Consider the following 18,869-nt stretch of genomic DNA (forward strand, 5'->3'; position numbering starts at 1 on the left):
TGGAACTGTGAACTTTAACCATTGCGAACCTTTGTGTGGAGTACCTTTTTATATTTCCTTTGAACTTGAAAATGTGTACATCTTTCAAGAATAACAACCATATCCCTTTACACAGTAGAGTTACTGTAGAATGTGAGAGCGAGGAAAGTATTTTGGACACAGAACAGTTTTGGTTTGGACGTCTTGACATTGGACAGATCCTTAGTTATGTTTGAGGTAGGGAAATTCCTCTTAGAAGTAGGGACAGTGAGGCATTTTTCAAACCCGTATTATTTCATTGAAGTCTATAACCACCAAAATGACTTAAGTCTGCGTCTCATTCCTGACTCCCCGCAGACCTTGGAGCCGTTTCCAGGGAGTGGTCCCCTTATGAACTGTATCTACTTGTTAGGAAAGTTGACTATCATATCTTCAGAAAAATCACACGTTTAATCTGAGACAAAGTAGTGCCATTTAGAATTCAAAGATACTGTAATTGTGTTAAAAATGTAAAATTAAAAAATAGGCCAAGCATTTCTGCTCTTTTAAAGTAGCAATGGGGTTCATCTTAGAACAAAACATAAACGAATGAGAGGTTTAACTTTTTTATATCAACAAAGATGCCTTTTATATGAGCTGTGAGACAAAGCCAAAATTCTGTTTTCAAGCATATTAAATGTGAAGGTTTGTATGTAGGTTTTCCCTTTAGCGCTTTAAAGCATTGTTCGGTTCGAGGCGAGTAAGAAAAGAAAGAGGGGTGAGAGAGGTAGAGAAGGAAAAATCGGGGCAGGTCTCGGGAGGATAGCACAGGGGCAGAGTGCTCACCTTGGAAGCAAGACGACACGGAACAACACGGGACAATCCCTGGGTCTGCGCTTAGAAACCTCTGGGTATTAAGCGCGTTATAAATAACCTATCATATCATCCTATCATTGGTGAAAAGAAACTGGCTCTGGCCGGGCTTGGAGTGTAGTTGGGATACACAGTGAGAAGGACTGTTCCCAGGCAAGCAATCCCCCCGACCCCCTTGAAAAATAAATGTCAAGTTGTGGTGTTCCACCTAAATATCAACCCGTTCATTGGAATGTAAAGAGCAGACTAGCCAATTGGTCAGAACGATGTGCGTGCGTGTGTGTTTATGTGTCTACATCTGTGATGTGGATTGTGGGTGGCAACATCATTGCCCTGTTAATTTAGTCCTAGTTATCGGTGTCCTTTTGGAGCCTCTCTTACACTTTATTGAGCTTGGAGTAAACCAGTCAAATAACTCATGTTTTTAATCGCTTCTTGCCTCCTTGACGCTGAATTGGCGAGAGATGCTGTGGCGGCTAACCCGCAGTAAACCATGTTGAAATGTAGACCTAGTATGCATTGCTTTCCAGGTCTGTGATTTTATCACTGTAAGAAATCGTGTGAGGAGCAGCAGTGTTTGCAGACGGGTTCCATAGAGTATGGCTTAACTCGCCGCCAGCTTGGGGAGACAGACTCCTGAACCCATGCATGGCAAGTTTATCTGTCAGATATTTCTATCACAGGTGCCACCCTCTGCTGAGGTGAAGCTCTAGGTCTCCTCTGTGAGTGTGAGGAGAGAGGACGCGTTGCTGAGCTGGGCAGATATTGGCCTGACGTGGCAGCAAGCCCTGCTCTCCAGATAAGACGCATGGGATCTGCATGACGTGCCTTCATCTTGTGCCCTTCTCTTAATAGGCCTTACGTTCATAACTACCTGGTAACAGCTGATGCAGCAAACGGAACGTTTGAGTTTTTGGCATGCAACCTCTGCAGTCAATACTCGGCTCCTCGCTGTCAGTGCTACTCGATATGGCACCTTTCCCTGCACTGGGAGGAAGTCACAGAGCCTCCGAGGGTGCACTGTGAGGTGCTACTCCCAGAGGTTGCACCCCACAATCTGCAGCACTGCAAATGTGAGCTAAAGAGCACAGGGAGCGCAGCGCAGCACCAGGCGCTAAGCCTACTCTTCAGAAGCCAACCAGGCACAGTGGAACTGCCACCTCACTCTGCAGGCATGTGACTTGCCTTTGACCCCTCTCTCCCAAGAGAAAAGCTCTGGAAGAGAGTGTGCGGCCTATCAGATGGAGTGCTTTGTGGTGCTTACCAGGGCTCTCTGCATATTTTTTCAAAGCAGCGTCTCCAGGGGGGTTGTAACCTACCTCCCTGCTGCTATAAAATGTGATTCGTCCATCACAACTGTCATGTGGAACAAGTGCGCTTTCAGGACCCTCTGTTACTAGGCTGCGCCTCCCAATAAAAAATGTGCTTTCTTCACAGTATGCACCCTTTGCCACAAACCTCAGAATGGGTGATGGTGAGCTTTTCCTGCCCAATGAAGACTGCACCTCTGGAAACAGGCAACATCCATAGACGTTCTCCTTCCCAACCTGCCATGCCAAGTTGTGCTATTTCCAGCAGGTGATAGGGCGGCTTCCCTTTGTGCCCACACGGTGCAGCTCTGCCCAAACTCGTTCATCCCTCGTCCACCAGAGCATCCCTCATGGGCCCCTTTGTGCCCTTGGCAGAATTTGTAAGGGGTGACCAGGAGATGGCTTGAGGAGGAAGTGGTGGCCACCTTCCTCCTCATCCTAGAGTGGTAGTGGGATGCCAGCACATTGCACGACGTCCTCATGCTGGCACTTCACATTATGTAGCAAGAAGCAGGAGAGCCGTCTCTGGTGGCGTTCCAAGGGCTGGAGCAGATGTTCGGGCCTGCTCCAGCGACCAGAGCAGCTCTTTTCCTAGCCTCCTTTGCAGAGATCAGCTTGACTTTGCAGTATCTATATTAGTTGCTTCAACCAGGCAGACTAGGAGCTGAACAAGATGGGTCACCTGGTCACATCAACTCTGCTGCACCAGTGTGGAGCGTGCTCACCAGTCACCTGGAGGAATCGGGCAGGAGGTTGAGGCAGGCTATACATACCATATCATAATTTATGATATGGCATTTATAACACGCCTGTACACAAGTGTTTCTAGGCGCGTTGATCTAGTTCAACTACACAAGGGCTGATCGGTAGCTCTTTTCAGTTTACTTTTCCATGCCTTGCAGCCAGTAGGGCTCAGGTCGGGGACATCTTGGTCAAGAGGGAAGGTAGTTCTCTCCCTCCCCCTTGTGGGAAATTGGCAGAGAGTGGTCATTTTGTTGAGACGGTTTGTTTCAGTTTAAATAATTAAATTAGATGGTTTGTCTTTTAATAGCAGTAGTCGGTTATGTTAGAAATCGTGTCTACTGCTCCATAGCTCCACCTCAGTGGCCTCAAAGTGCTGTGGCTTTTGTGGAATCTGGTGGATTGTGCTCCCACCCAAGCTGTCCAGACTGTAGTCTGCGGAGGAAAGGGAAAGGGAAGCGGTGAAGTAAGGGGAAGATGGGGCTGATACATCACACGGGAGGCGTCAAATGAATGTAATCAACCTGGCTTTTCTAATAATGTTGTACATGTATCAAGTATGCATTGAATAATGGGGCACGTGTGACTTGTCAGGCTTTGCATGCATCCTTGTAGTGTTTCACATAGCTGCCTAAGTAGGGCTTTTCCATCAGGTCAGCTCCTAAAGGACAATACAAGTGTAACCTCAAATGTCAATTAGGCACAGAGAGATGATAAAAAAGAAAATAATTCAGTAGGAAAGTCATTCTGGATACATTAGCAGAGTGTGCACTTTATATATTGCTGCAATTTATGCAGAAAGAAATGAGAGCGTCCAGAATCCATAGAAATGTAATCCACAATAATGCGTCGGACCTCCTAGTAGGGTAGTGAGCACCCTCATAGTAGCTAGGAAATGTAATTCATCTTGAATAATCCACTTTGGTGGGGGATATGAGGCACCATCTTGGCCACTTACATTTCACATGCCCTGCTGTGTCCAAATGCACTGATGTGGTGCCATTCGTTAAATACTCTCTTGAACTGCTAGGAAATAAGATGGTGGCTGACCTCTCTGCAATTAGCTCTGGGTTTGGTATACTGATAATGCTCTCAACAATCCTCTATGTGCCACTTGTTTCAGCCAACTAACGCAGACCTAGAAATGAAGTAATAATTCCGTTGGTTTACTTCTAATTTTCTCCCACTTTCTTTGCATTATGCTGGTTTAAAAGGGGCAGGCTCCAGTTTCTGTGTGCTCATTTTAATTTTTTGTTTATTTTCATTAATGTACATAATTCATATAAGTTGCTTCATGGAGTAGGAAGGGCGTTCAGAAGGATTGGTAAGGAGATGGGGCTATAGATGATGCAAAAATAAAAGAGACGCAGGTCCACTATGTATGCAACACATTTTGGTGACCGCAATCAGTTTCATAGTCGGGTTTTTATTTTGGGGGGGGTGGTCCTCTTCAATCTACGACATTTCATATGATTCTGGTTCATGTCTGTAGGGGGATAGCAAGGGGGCCAAGAAGGTGGGACCTTTAGGTTGAAGTCCTACATCATCTTGCTTAATCACACAATCATTCTGACAGTTGGTTTTCAAAGACAGGCGGGGAAAGAAAAGCATAGCACCCGTGTTATGAGCGCAGAGGGGAAATGCTATACCTTTTGGGGGTGTCATTGCCAAGAAACACCAATTGATGGCTTTGTCTTAGATGTGATAACAGGGGGTCATTTCTACTAAATCTTACATTTACCCATTTTGATGCTGTCCCCTGCTTGGGCCTTAATGTGTGCATGGGGGTAACTCGAATGGGGTGGGGGTTTGTTTACTTGGCCGCACCACCGCTACATGAGGTAATATGAGTATCCTCCGCAGATCTCCCCCATAACACTGGGGGCAGGGGACCATCACATTGCTCATGCTGCTGATACTGGCCTTTAAAGAAGCGACTCAGAATATTGTATTGAAATCCGGTGGCCTTTTCAGCCTGAACCCATTGTATTTGGCCTATAGTGATATCACTCCAAAGCTTACCAAACTTTAATCCATCTTAGATGGACTCGCTGCTACTGCAGAGAGATAACCGCGGATATGGGTCCTGCAAGCTCTGATCATGAGCTCTGTGTGTGCATCCCGGGGCACATTTGCAATTCTGACGGATCCTAGATGGAAGACCAGCATTTTGGGGGCTCATTCTACATTGGGTTGAAGCCAGATACATCTGACTCCCCTGTGAAGCCCATATGGCCCAATCAATGCCAGAGCAGGGAAGATCCTCACAGCCAGCTGCAAGTGCTACCAGGGGGGTGGTGAGAACTGCTATAATAGATCATAGAAGGAAAAAGTGCTATGGGAGTTTGGAGTAGACGAGCATTGAGTTAGCAATGGAGATGTCGGGGTTGCATGAGGGGTAAGACAACAAGAAAGTCTGAGTTATCCATGATGAATGACAAAAGCAGACTAGGTTGGAGTTGGTAAATGGAAAACCACCAGAAGAGACGAAAGCAGAAAAGTTGGAAGGAGAGGCAGTTGGAGGGGAGAAGAATGAATAGGAAGTCACTGGGAGGCATTGGGAGAGTGGGAGAGTTCTAGATGGAGAAAAAGACAACACAAACCTTATTTTGTCTAGGAGAATTGGGAGGAGAAGGGAGCATGTGTTGGGACGTCTGGGAGTTTAGATCAGCAAGCTTGATGGCTAAAGGCGGGTTCTAGTGTCGGGTCCTTAGGCATGAGTGATTACTGGCTCGGTAAGGACACCCTAAACTAGAGGTCTTCAAACTGTGCTGCGCACCCCATCCCGAAGGGAGAAAGGGGGGGCCGCGAAAGCCCTGCATGAAATGTTTTTTTAGATTGGAGGAAATGGGTAGGGGCGGCTCACATGGTCGGACTGGACCATAACACTATCTCCGGTACCAATGAAAAAGTGTCCCGCAGTTGCAAATGGATATTCATTCCTTTAGACTGTTTGAATAGTACCCAAGGGGGTGTTTTCTGTTCAAATGTAAGCAAATTGTTATATTTAAAGAATATTTATTCAGCAACAATGGTCAAAACTACTAGCTTCATAGTGAAGTAACTCATCAAACTGGCCCACATTGGCCAGAAAAGTGGCCCATTTTGACTGGCCTACGCTAGAATTTTCCTTTTTTGGTACAGACATTGTCCTATTGCCCTATAGGCCAGTCCGAGCCTGGCGGCTCATCCATAATGGGAGAGGGGGGCATCCATCCAGTGGCCCCCTCATCCATTATGGAGGACTGGAGGAGCCAGCCCAGTGAAACACTGGGCACTGACTCAGCTGCTTTTTCCAGCTGAGGAAGTGCTTCTGGGCTGGCTGAACTGTCAAGCGTTAACACCATTTCGCCTTGACAGTTCAGTTCCCCAGCTGCACATGCTCACGGTGCCATGATAGGCTCCGGGTGTTTTGCTTCGCTAGCCTTGCATAGCTCATTTGACATGCTGGCTGGGGCATTGCATGTCGTATGTGCGATGGGGAGCTCCTGTGCCTCCTCGCACATGAAGACAGAGCAACCTGGAGCATTTCAGCACCCACGCGCAGGCCCCTGCAGAAGGTATGTTTATGTTCATTTATATTTTGATTAAATATGTGTATGGATGCGTGTATGCTTGTGTAATGCGCTAGTGTATGGCGATGGATGCTTTTATGAATGATAGCGTGATTGCTTTGTGTGTGTTTGTTTTGGTCCGTTGAGCTGATTTTGGCGAGTGGGGGGTAAGGGGCGGAAGGAGGGTTGTACAACAAAGGTATTTTAAAAATGCTGTTGTTGCACAATCCCCCTAACCACCTGCCAAAATCAGCTCTCCTTTTGAGGCGTTGTTGAGCCGAGGGGACAGGGATGGTATTTTATTTTACTGGATATCCATCATAAATGTCCAGACAAATAACATGCTTTCCTCCTTGGCCCCCCAGTGCCAATTGCAAACTGTTTTGCTTTTTACCAGTTTTTCTTAAAGTATTCTCTAAAGTGCAACAATTTGACCTGTTATTTTAAAAAGAATTCACGGGGGGTGGGACCCCCCGAGCCCCACTTTGATTGGTTCGGGCTCCCTCACTGCGCTCGGTCGCAATGCCATTTTTCTGGGAAATATTTATGCCTCTGCACTTAAAAAATGCACCAGCTCCCACTGGCCCTCGGGCTGTGTTGGGAGCAGGGTGGGGAGAGCCCAGGGACTGTGAATAGGTGAGGAGAGCCCAGGGACTGGGTAGGAGTGGAATGAGGGAGCCCAGCGACTGTAATGGGAACGTGTGGAGGAGCCCAGGGACTATACTGGGAGTAGGGTGCAGTGACAGCACGCAATAGTTCATAGCCATTTGTATATACTGTCCATTTGGCATTTTTGGGTGGCCCGGCCTGCCACATATTACTCAGGGGGTGGGTTCCAGGCCAAAAAGGTTTGAAGACTACTGCCCTAAACCGACCTCACCTCAGGGAGACACAGTGAATTGCTCAAAAAGAATATAGAGCTGCAACAATGAGTAAAAGTACGAGACCTCTTGGTGATAAGGTCTGCCGAAATTGCTTCTCTGCGAGGTCCAATCATCCACCAAGACACTATTGAATGATGAAATTCTATCCAAGAGACCGGGAGGGAGCAAGTCAAGACATTTGGAGATCCCTTTTGAATTTAGGACTTATGCCATTCTGACCCATTTTGAGACACCCTACATGGTACACAATCCTGACTAAAGCTTGTGAAAAGTATCCATCAGCTGCATTCTTCGTGTAGTCCAGTTGGCTTTGCGATACCACCAAGACAGATTTCTGCAACTCCACATTACCCAACCCTATGGCAACAACAACCTTGGGGAAAATAGAAAATCTCCTGTTCTTGGGAAAAGGGAGACAAGTCTCTTCAATATGTATTTGGTAGAAGGGAATACCATTGTAGAAGATTAGTTTTTTGAGAAATGGTAGATTAAAGAATGTCAATTTAATCCCAGGTCATCTCTGACCGGAGTGAAAGTGTAATGATACCCCTAATGTTTTCATACAGTAATAGTCCTACCTCAAGCGAGATAGCTATAGGTTTCTGGCTATTCGGCCTCAAATCATTCACCTAAGGTTGGGAGTTATTACAGGCCAGCTCTGAAATGAAGGCAAACCTGCACAACCTTTGCAGGACTGACTGTCCACCAAGGAGGCAGCCCAAAGAGACGTTCTCCATTTCGCCCCCCACATATTTGTATTGTTTTTTTTTATTGTACAATACCAGCATGTTAATTCAACAGTCAACCCCCTCGCCCTCTCCCTGCCAGAAGCATAGGCCATCCATTTGGTAATCTGTATTCTCTTAGGATCCCACCATGTCCAGTATTCTAATCTAGTGTGGGCACCATTTCACCATGTAGTCACTTTGTCGTTAGCTCAATACTGACCCCCAGTCTTTTTTTAATCCCCCTTGGCCTCTCTGGAGTCTATATGTTTCCCACTCCAGTGATACAAAGTTCCAAACTTTCTATAGCCAGTCTTGGAGTGTGGGTGGCGTTTGTTGTTTCCATTGTTGCGCTATCACCAAGCAAGCTGCTATTAATAGGATCATGAACCCCTGTTTCTGTGGTGTTTTTTCGACCCTGGCTTCCACATTGCACACAACCAGATCTTTTTCCACACAACCAGATCTTTTTCCCCCAACAGTCCCACTCCCTGGAATATCCCTTGCATTTGGGTTTGCACCCCTTCCCAAAATGGTTGTAACACTGGACATTCCCTCCAAATGTTTGCACTTCCCTACTGTTTTACATCCCCTCCAGCGTTGATCGGAAGCCTGGGGGAACATCACATGGATCCTCTCAGGGGTTTAGTGCCATTGTAGGAGGATTTTAATCCACATTTCTCTCACCTCAATGGAACACGTTCATTTTGGGATGGCTCCCCACAGGTATTCCCACTGATTTATTTTGAGATTGTCTCCCCTAGGTTTTTCCCCATTTTTTCAGATAGTTCCATTGAACAATTTCTCCCTGCTCATTCAGAAATCTATAAAGGTTTGAAACGAAACTCTTTGACCCAGTGTGGTTCGTTGCATATTTTAAAATGGTGTCCGTTGTCTCATTGCTGCTTCCTTTATGGTTTGGGTAGTCGGCCAATGTTTCATTTGGTTGAATTTAAACCTGCCATTTTCTGTCGGACCGAGTTCTTGAACACATTCCTCGAACGTCCTAAGGGTATGTCCCTGATGCATATCTTGTATCTTTTTACAGCCTCCTTCCTCCCATTTCTTCAATGCCCCTTTTTCCATTCCAGGTTGAAATTCCGGGTTCCCGAACATCTGATAAAATGGGGCTGGTTTCACTGCGAGCACCCCTTTCTATTGCCCAGTCCCTTGATTCCACCCCTATTATTTCACTAGTCTTCACATTAGGGTGTCTAGTTTGTTTATTTAGCCACATAAGCCCCGAGACGGGTGATCCGCTACTGCCCTATCCTGTCTTGTCCATATTTTGTGTAAACCCGTCCGCTGATCGTTCTCTCATGACCCGTGTCTTTGCTGCCTCATAATATTTATAGAAATGTGGAAGGTTTAGCCCCCCCACTTATTTTTTGGAACTGTTAACGTGGACATTGCTACTCTGAGGGGCCGGGGGGGGGGGGGAAATCTTTCTTCCAGATATGACGATATTGCCTTATTGAGAGACTTAAAGGTGGTCTTTGGGACCCTGATGGGCAATGCTTGAAAGTAGTATAGTAACTTTGGTAGAACCATCATTTTTACCGTTGTCTGTCTCCCCCAGCATGATACTGTGAGGGGGGGTTCCATTTCACATGATCGAGCATGATTCTGTCTGGTAGCTGCAGGTAATTTGCGCTTTACAGATGCCCTTTCTTTTTTGTGAGGGTTATGCCTAAATATGATATACCCTTTTCCACGTTTCTTTTTTGCATTTTTGTTCCCAACCTATACATCACTTCCTGGTCTTCCGAAAGGTTCAGGATTTCTGATTTCTGCCTGTTAATTTTTAACCCTGATATCGCCCCATATTTATCTAATTCCTTCATTAGTACTGGGAGTGATTGTTCTGGATCTGTCAACGCTATCAGCATATCATCCGCAAATGCTATTGCTGTATGTGGCTCTCCCGCCATTTCTATTCCACTGAGCTGGTCTCTTTCTTGAATTTTAACCAGTAAAGGTTCTAGGTAGATAGCATAGAGCAGTGGTGATGGGGTGGGGGGGGGGGCAATCTTGTTTAGTGCCCCGTCCCAGTGTTACTTTCTCTGTAACTGTTCCATTAAGGGTGATGCAAATCCCCAGTGATTTATAGTTAGCTCACACCATTTGAATGCATTTCTCCCCGAATACCATGTATTCTAATATACGGAACAGCAGGGACCATTCGACCTATTTTTTTCTATTAGGTGGGCTATTCTGTGCATATTATCAAATGTTTGCATTAATGGTATAAAGCCTGATTGTGATTGTATCCTATTAGTTTTGGTAGCATATGGGTAAGTCTATTTGCTAATATCTTAGTGTATAGTTTTCTCCATTTCCTAAAGCTGAATGCGAGACAGCACCAATTGAGAACTCCTCCCACCCTCATACAATGTGTTCCTCATCATTGCCTTTAGCATGACAGAAACATCCTGTAAAGAAGTGTAGGGCAGGCATTCTCTCCTCCGGAGCGTTTCTCTCCCTTAATGGCAATGCTTTCTTGGTGTTCGCCGAAAGTCACAAATGACACTGTTGTAGCTAAATTAGACTGCTAAAGTTATGCAGCATTGTTTTCATGATCAGTGTTTGCTAAAAATACATATCCTGACAGTGGCACCTTTGGAGTGTTAATCTGTGAGGAAACAGAATGTTCCTTGCTTTTTTCTTTACAGTTTTGTTCATCACGTGGACTGTACTTTGCAGCCTACGCATTGGTTGTTCTTGATCGCCAGCATTTTCAGAAAACCAAAAGGCCAAATCTGAATCAAACCGAAAAAGTAACATGCTGTTTTTGGGTCTTCAGACGAAGCTGGTATTGCGCCTCCCTGATAAAGTGGTTCTGCAGCTAATGTGTGCTTGGGGTGTTAGGAAACATTTTCTTTTTGCTCTTTTTCCTTCCATAGATTCCTATGGGACCCTCCAGTCTTTTTGCTTATTTGGGAACCCTGTTCTATCACCTTACAGTGAAGTTATGATACTTTGTATCCTAATAACTTTTTTCCTGATTGGTTTTTGGTTACGTGTGCCCAAGTAAAGCCGGTGACAGCTGTGATTTTGTTTGTTTTTTTGGGACCGTTTTTGTGATCTTTTTCTCCTGCACATTTGCATTTACCGCAAATGGCTACTAAAGGTGGCTACCACCCTAAAATGGCTGTGCCACAAGATTTATATGGACGTCTTGCCCAGGGCCTTGTTTCTACTTTCTCAGGTCAGGAAATGCCATAAATGCGAACCCATTTGCCTGCTGCGAAGTAATTGCACCCATAGTCGAAGCCAGTAGGCAAGGCTTTCGGCTTCAACCATCTCCAATCTGCTCATGTTTCCCTAATAGTAGCAGGATCACTGGCTTTTCAGAGAAAGACGCGTCACTCTGATATGAACATGGACCCTGGAAGCGATGGGTGGGGGGAGTCTTCTATAATCCCCCATTTACTGCTTGCAGGAAGCTCTCAGCTCTTGTCTCTGGTTTCTCTAGTAGGCTATCTTACCTGGGAGGGAGAGAACTTGCCACGTTGTGAGAAATCGCTCAATGAACCCCACTACAACTGCTCATAAGTTGGAAAGTTTTATTGTGGACATGATGCATATATGCGTGGTTATTGGACTTTCCAGACTAAGGGTTTTCCCTACACCCTTCTTCACCCATGAAGGGGTTCTCACTGCCTTATTCCAGGCTCATTGCTCCAGTGCAATGTTTCTACAAGATTGGTTGACTACAGCCAGGGTCCCCCTACTTTCTAGTTCAATCCACCGCTATAGGGGAAGGGAGCCCTGAAGGATGTAGCCATATCGAACTTCATTCCACAAGGACTTCCTACAGCACCTAACTGGGTAGACTGGTTGGTCTTCCCTTTTCTTGTGATGGCTGACTCTGCTCTCACTCGTGCATTCCAGCCCAGTGAGGATGCCAGCAATTACCAGTGACGAGGTGGACTGGTGTCCATTTCCAGGCTGGTGCAAACCATATGCAGACCCAGCGGCATCCCCAACCATAGAGCAATGGCTAGAACACAAATTCAGACTGGCTGGTCCCACCAGTCCAAGGGAGAAAGGCACCCAGTTCCGCTCTCCCCAATCGATTTGAAGCCAGAGATACATTATGCTGTTGTGGGCTTTGCAAATGCTGGTTGCTAATGCAGTCTTCCGGCAGATCGCTGGTGGTCCTTTGGCTTTAAAGTCTTAGATTTTGTGGTCAGCCATCACAAATGGCTTCAGGTCCTCCCCCTTGATCAGAATTCTGATAAGGGGTAATGCCACCCTCCACCTATGGAAGGAGCATGCAACATTCAAAAAAGGCAGAACCTGTCTAATAAGGGCCAGCCTAAAACCTAACAATTTTCCAAGGACTTACCCTGGCTGAAATGTAGATTGGGACAAGAGAGTCCCACGAACAAGTTTTGCCAGTTCTCAACCACAAAGTACTGCCCCGGAGCCCTTGCAAGACTCCAGCAAAAGTGTATGTCCTTGTATGGCAATTTCTAAGCTGAAGAGGAAGCAAGACGGCCAACAAAGGAAAAGAAGTTTGTACAAAGATTATGGTTTGTACCATAAGGAGCAGCAATTTTTAGGGCGTGGTACTCAAAATGTCGTCATTGCAGTTAAAAACAATAATGCAGTGGGGAAAAAGGTAAAAAGCAGTTCTCTGCCACCAGGCTGTTCATTGCACATCACAAAAGTAATGGGATGTTAAGAGAAAAGATAAGTGATACAAAAGGTCCTCGTAGCACTATACTGAAAGCAGGTTGTGCTACAGTAAACAAAAAAGGTGAACAAAGAGACACATTTACTGCACTGGTAGGGATAGGGACTAACCAGTACACCCCAAACGAAACGGGTGAAGCTGGTGGGTGAGTAAAAAAGGCATCTTACCCCAAAAATGAAATGGGAAGCAGACATAACGCTGTTATACTGTGGGACTTCATTGAAGCCAATGGGGGAAGTTGATAAAAGAGAAAAACATTTCTAAGAGTGAAGTATCAGTGCATTGAGTTTCCCAGAGGCCCCTTGATGGAGATGTTTAGATTTTAGCATTACTGTTCAATGCGTCATCCCGGAATGGTGGCAGTCCATGCAAACTATTGTTTGCTTCTCCTTCTGGAGGTCTGTACCCTGGAAAATGTTCTGTCACATGTTTGTTTAAATTCGGGAGCAAGGAGGGAATAAACTATTCAAATTAAAATGTTTCCATGTGCTTCTGGGTATACGTCTAAGATGAGGAAGATGGCATCCATCATACAGGAGAGTCCCCATGTCACATTATCAAGGTGGTTACTCCACTGTTACCCACTTCCTCAGCATGGCAAACAGCTTCCCTGTACCCCAAGTGATATGTTTTCTAACCGTGACAGTATTTGGCCGTGTTCCATGTAGTGCCACTGTATTATGCCCACGGTATAGTGACCTTTTTTCCCAAAAGAACATGCTAAGTGTAACAATTTCCTTGTCTCAGTGAGCCAAATATCTTTTAGCTTGTAATTAGCAGGGACACTGGCTAATAAATAAGACTAGGACCGCACTGGTGAAGCAAGTATGAAAGCAGGTTGATGAAATAGAATTTTTTTTTTTTGACAGAGTACGGAACAGGTGGCTGCATTTTGCCGCAGTCTGCATGAGATGACTCCTTCGGACTTGAGCCAAACTCCTCAGGAATTCACGGGCGCGCAGTTGGCAACCATGAAGCAGTTAACAGACGCCGACAAACTGCGCAAGGTTATCTGTGAGCTGCTGGAGACGGAGCGCACCTATGTCAAAGTAAGTTCCCGCCGTAGTATTATCTGTCATGCAGATGCTGTTGTCACTTAAGCAGTCAAACAATGGATTGTTTAGCCTCAAATCCTGTTTTTTTTTTTTTTTTACTCGTGCCTTTGGACAATTCAGTCACAGTGGGAAGGTTTGGTATTTGATATTAGTACCCGGTGAGAGTCAACCAGAATGTAAAACACATTCTAATTGGCTCTCGCCGAGTCGTTACCCGGCCCGGGTATCCCTCGGCCCGGGATTCCACGGTCATTGTTTCCGGCGGGGTGCGTGGCAGCCCCTCAGCCAAAGAGGAGGCTCAAAGCGGCTGAGAAGCTGTCATCGCCCCTCTCCGGGGACTTGGTATGTGTTTATTTGTTTATTTAATTTTTTCCTTTCCTCCCCCGTCCACGCTCCACCAACCCCACTTGCCTTCTGATTTCTCCTATTTCAGGAGCAAACGCGCTGGGAACACTTCTGTTCCCAGCGCGTCCGCTCCTGAAGGCCGCCATGGAAAGGGAAAATGGACTGTTTTCCCTTTCCCAGCAGCCATTTTCTTTCTTAGTTTTTTTAGTTTTAGTTCCCCGGTCTTGCGGCTGGGGGTACTAATAGTAATATGCCCCGAGAGGCAGGGGCATTACCGAATCACTCTGGCCTATAACTATGGGCCCCGGGGCATTACCATACTGCGTTATGCCCCTGCCGCTCGGGGCATATTGCTTAAATAGAACATGTTGGATTTTCTATGTTAGATCCGCAAGTGGATGGTTTGCCTCGGACATCTGTGTACAATCTGCAGTCACATGTTGGACTTCCGACAAGGCCGACTTAGCCCTTCGTTCCCTTTAAGGCTGATGAATTAAGTACTCTTGAATTGGTTAATTACTCCTTGCATTATCGAGCTTCAAAGCAGGAGCAATTTGGCATGATGAGTCATTCAAACAAGCATTGGCGAAGCAAGTTTTGGATTTTTGCCTAGGCATGGGATGATTAACTGTGATTGTGTTTTTTATAACATGCTTAATACTAGTGTTGGACTGGGCCATAACATTGTCTCGGATACCGATGGAAAAAGTGGCCCACAGTTGCAAATGGCTATTCATTCCTTTTGTGACACTATTTGTATAGTAACAAAGGAGGAGTTTTTTGATAAAGCGTGATGCAAATTGTGCATTTTAAAGATTATTTATTTAGCAACACTGCTCAAAACTATTAGCCGCAAAGTGGATTAACTGATCAAACTGGCCCAAATTGGGCAAAAAAGTGGCCCACTTTGACCAAAAAACTGCCCCACACAAACATTTTTTGTTTTTTGTTTCAGTCATGAGCCTATTGCCCTATAGGCCAGTCCGAGCCTGCATAATACCAAGGAAGTTTCTAAGCGTGGACCCGGGATTCAAACCTGTGATGCTCTGGGTCGTCTTGCTTCCAAGACGAGTGCATTGCCACTGAGCTATACTACGCAGAGGCATTCCGCTCCTTACCAGCAGGCCGCGTTCTCTTGACTCCTCAGTTTCTCTTATGTCTCTCCTTCAGCTCCCATGCTCCAGTGTGGCCCTGCCTTCTGGACCTTTCCTTCAGCCTCCGAGACACTGTCCCAGGCCCTCCAGCTCACTCCTCCACACTTCCCCGGAAACGTCTCCTATGTGTGTCCACCTTCCCGCCTCCAGATTCTACTCCATCCACCCACACTGACTGACTGCGACTGCACTCTCCTATAGTGCTGTATTCCAATCTTCTACCCTCTCTAGTGTAAGGGCTTTCAGGTATGTTTCTTCTTTACTTTGACCCCAGAGGCTCTCTACTGCATCCCTTAGTCTGGCGGCCCTGGAATCCTTCTCCTGCGACACATCAATGAAGGATAAGCCCTCTGGGCTTTGTTGGTCTGTTGCGCTGTGAGCGAATGCTCCGAAATTTTCGTTTTCACTGAGATATGTTCTTTTACATCAGAAGTACTGCTGCCACGATCTGCTCCTCGGCGTCTGCCTCCTTGGACAGCTTTTGAGCACTTTTACCATGCTTTGGCTAACATGATCAGGTCTTCCAACATGGCTGATCCCTTCTTTGTGTGCTGAGCTGGGCTCTCTGCACCTTGCCTGGCCACCTGTGATTGGTTAAGATGTAGAAGGAGAGGACCAATCCGGCGAGCCGGCAGGCGAATGCTGGCCCGGCTTCAAGGCCCATTTGTAAGGCCCCTGTCTGCTCCCTGTCCGGCCGAGTCTGAGGGACCTCATCGTACACCATCTCGTTTACATGTTGACTGCATTCACCTCCAGTGGCTGGACTTACTAACTTCATAGACCCCCAAACACCGGCTTCAGGTCAGCTTCCTGCTCCTATCTTTCTCTGAATTCTTCTCCCTTCATCTGACACTGTACCTCCTCTTTTCCCCTCCCTACCGGACTCCAACTGCACGCTTTTACCTGTCATGGCTATAATTCGAATCTAAGCAGCTCATGTTTCACCTGCCCATGCCTCAGTTCGTTGCTATGCTTTCTTTGCCTGCCCGACTCTCAGGTAATTTGTGGGATACATTTACCCACTCAGCTATACTCCCCTTCCATAACTAAGCTGCACTTCAGCAGAAGCAGCAAAATGTCTGTGCTGGCTCCTCTGAGCACCACTTGCTCACGTCTAAACTGTGTTTTGTAACTACAAAAAGATGGATGCACCATCTTGCCAAGCACATATTGGGCAGGATGGAACAAGGGGGCACACTGAGAAAGCCTCCCAGTGTGTTCTTATATGTACTAAAGAAGGGGAGTGAAAAACTGGCACTGCTTTGCTGCAAGCCCAAAGTTCCCATTGAAAAAGGGAAATATTTACAATTTAAAATGATGCCGCTCTGATGCTCTTTTTCCTCTGTTGCTCATCACAATACTTTTATTAATGAGACCCTGCCATGCCCATCCACATTCACATTGTACTCTAGCAGACAAGCGCAGTATCCCTGAATGACAGGCTGCTGTTCAGCTCTGAAGAAATCAAAATAAGCTTTACTTCAGCTACACAGGAAATGCTTTACTTTTGGGGTTACAAAATATCAAAGTTCAATGTGTCAAAGAGGTCCTGGCTCTCTGGGCCTATGTCAATTTCAGTGCATCTGCGTTTAAACAAATTGCTGCATACAAGAAACTAACTCTGTCTACAAAACAATGTGGGAATTCAGAGGGAAGAGAAAAAACGGATTTGCAAGGAAAATGTCAGCAGCCACTGCATGTTTAATTGTACTTTTGCAAAGAAAGAAAAATACTTGTTTAAAAGTGTATGTTGGATAAGGCCCTGCAATGTGAAGGGGTCTTGTGCTGTGGAACATATACGGGTGATCTTTTTCAACAGGCTTTATTCTGATTTATAACAAAAATAAATAAAATAAAATAAGGAATTAAATTGCATTGGCTACATGGGGGAAATCAGCCCCAAGAAGGTTTCTGCTTGGGGGTTGCCAGCAACAGAAAGCCCCCCACAGTAGATGCTAGAACACACAAGTGCTAATTGCTACCTTGGCAGACTTTTGTCTGGACTGAGGCCTCTTACAATGGAACTTCTGGGACACCAACCTGTGAAGTGGAGGGGGCCATACACATTCAATGAAACTGGGAAACCCCCTCCCCACATTGGGCTGAATTGACAGTTGTTGGTAGCTGAAGAGAAAAAGAATTGTTCCATTGAAGGACAGAGGATGCCCATTTGTTTCAAAAGACTATTTTATTTAGAAACTTTGAAGACGGTTATTTTTGCAACAGACATTCGCAGGAATGTAAAAAGTTAACAATTTTAATGTAATTTAGTGGGTTTTAATTTAAGACGTTGTAGCCTTCACTGCCACCTTGGGAACAGAAATGGCAGAGAATTGTGTATTCCGAGGAAAGTCTACATGATGCCAATGTAAAATTCAATACTGACATGCCTGATGATAATCCATACACACGTGTAAAGTTATAGAATTTTAGGCTGAATATTTGACACTAAAAATGACTACAAATTATTAGAATGGCGAAACAGTGTCTTACAAATTGTGGAGTTGGACTGGCATGCTCTGCATGCATAAAATATGTAACCTGCTTATGTAATTTGTTAAAAGTCCCCAACTGTACAAATGTGCCATTTATGGCAAAACTGGATTTTTGCTAAAGTAAATGTGGGAGGTTCTGGACATTGTAAAACTCACACCATAAATCTGACATCATGCCCTTTAAACCCAACCAACTGAGAGGAAGGCGGTAACTATCACCACTGACCAATACAGTTGTTTAGAGGCGTGCTTAGCTAAGCCTGCCCTATCGTATAATTCTATGATGTCACCATGCTCTATAAAAAGGGTGACTGACTCTGAACACACACTCTTTCCTGAATTTCCTGCACCTGCGTTCCTGATCTTCTACATTCATCTTGCCAGATTCCACATTCTACTGCAAGGCCAAAGCATAGCTGATTCCAGATTCCACTACAAGGCCAAAGCATAGCTGATCATATCCCAGCAAGGCCAAAGCATTGCTGACCATCCTCAATCCAGCAAGGCCTCAATCCAGAGATCCCACTAAAAATCTCAATAACCAAAGGGAAAAGCTGTTATTCTTTGGGAAGCATCCTGAAACCAGACCGGCTTTTTGCCCACTAACCGCATGCCCGCTGCAACCCTGCCATACAGCTGTCCTTGTATCCAGTGACCAGACAGGCCCAGCTGTTGTTCTGCTAGGAGAGTCCGCCACTACCTGGTGACCCGAGCCCTGGAGTCTAGAACCCGGTTGACTGTTCTGAATCCCAAATCTAAGAGCGGACTGTGAGTATCCCCATCCCATAACACATAGTCTACCCCATCTTGACGTTTCTTTGTTCCACTCTCTAAGCAACCCTATCCATAACCTGATAACTTATATAGACTGTTATAATTATCTGTGCACCTTGTTCTTATTTCTAGTGTTAGCGCAATCCTTTCCTTCACCATATCTTGTAACTCATTAGTAATATTTGGAGTAATTTAAATTAATTCCCACATAAATCGGAACCCAGCGAGAAAAGGTTGACGTTGCAAATCAATCTTTGAACGTACCATGACTTTCTTTAACAATATAGTCTAGATATTTT

The 18,869-nt window shown here is 45.5% G+C and overlaps 1 protein-coding gene across 4 annotated transcripts in view; it reads left to right on the forward strand.

Moving 5' to 3' along the window:
- The window catches only part of TIAM1 (TIAM Rac1 associated GEF 1), an 853,394-nt gene that overhangs the window by 570,382 nt on the left and 264,143 nt on the right, over window positions 1-18,869 (forward strand). For all 4 annotated transcript variants that reach the window (XM_069636354.1, XM_069636351.1, XM_069636352.1 and 1 more), the window contains one exon: window positions 13,617-13,796. In XM_069636354.1, the coding sequence (XP_069492455.1) occupies window positions 13,617-13,796 (180 nt within the window). The remainder of the gene's footprint in view (window positions 1-13,616; window positions 13,797-18,869) is intronic.

The sequence above is a fragment of the Ambystoma mexicanum genome, chromosome 7p (genome assembly GCF_040938575.1).
Source record: "Ambystoma mexicanum isolate Mex_15411 chromosome 7p, UKY_AmexF1_1, whole genome shotgun sequence".
NCBI lineage: Eukaryota > Metazoa > Chordata > Amphibia > Caudata > Ambystomatidae > Ambystoma > Ambystoma mexicanum.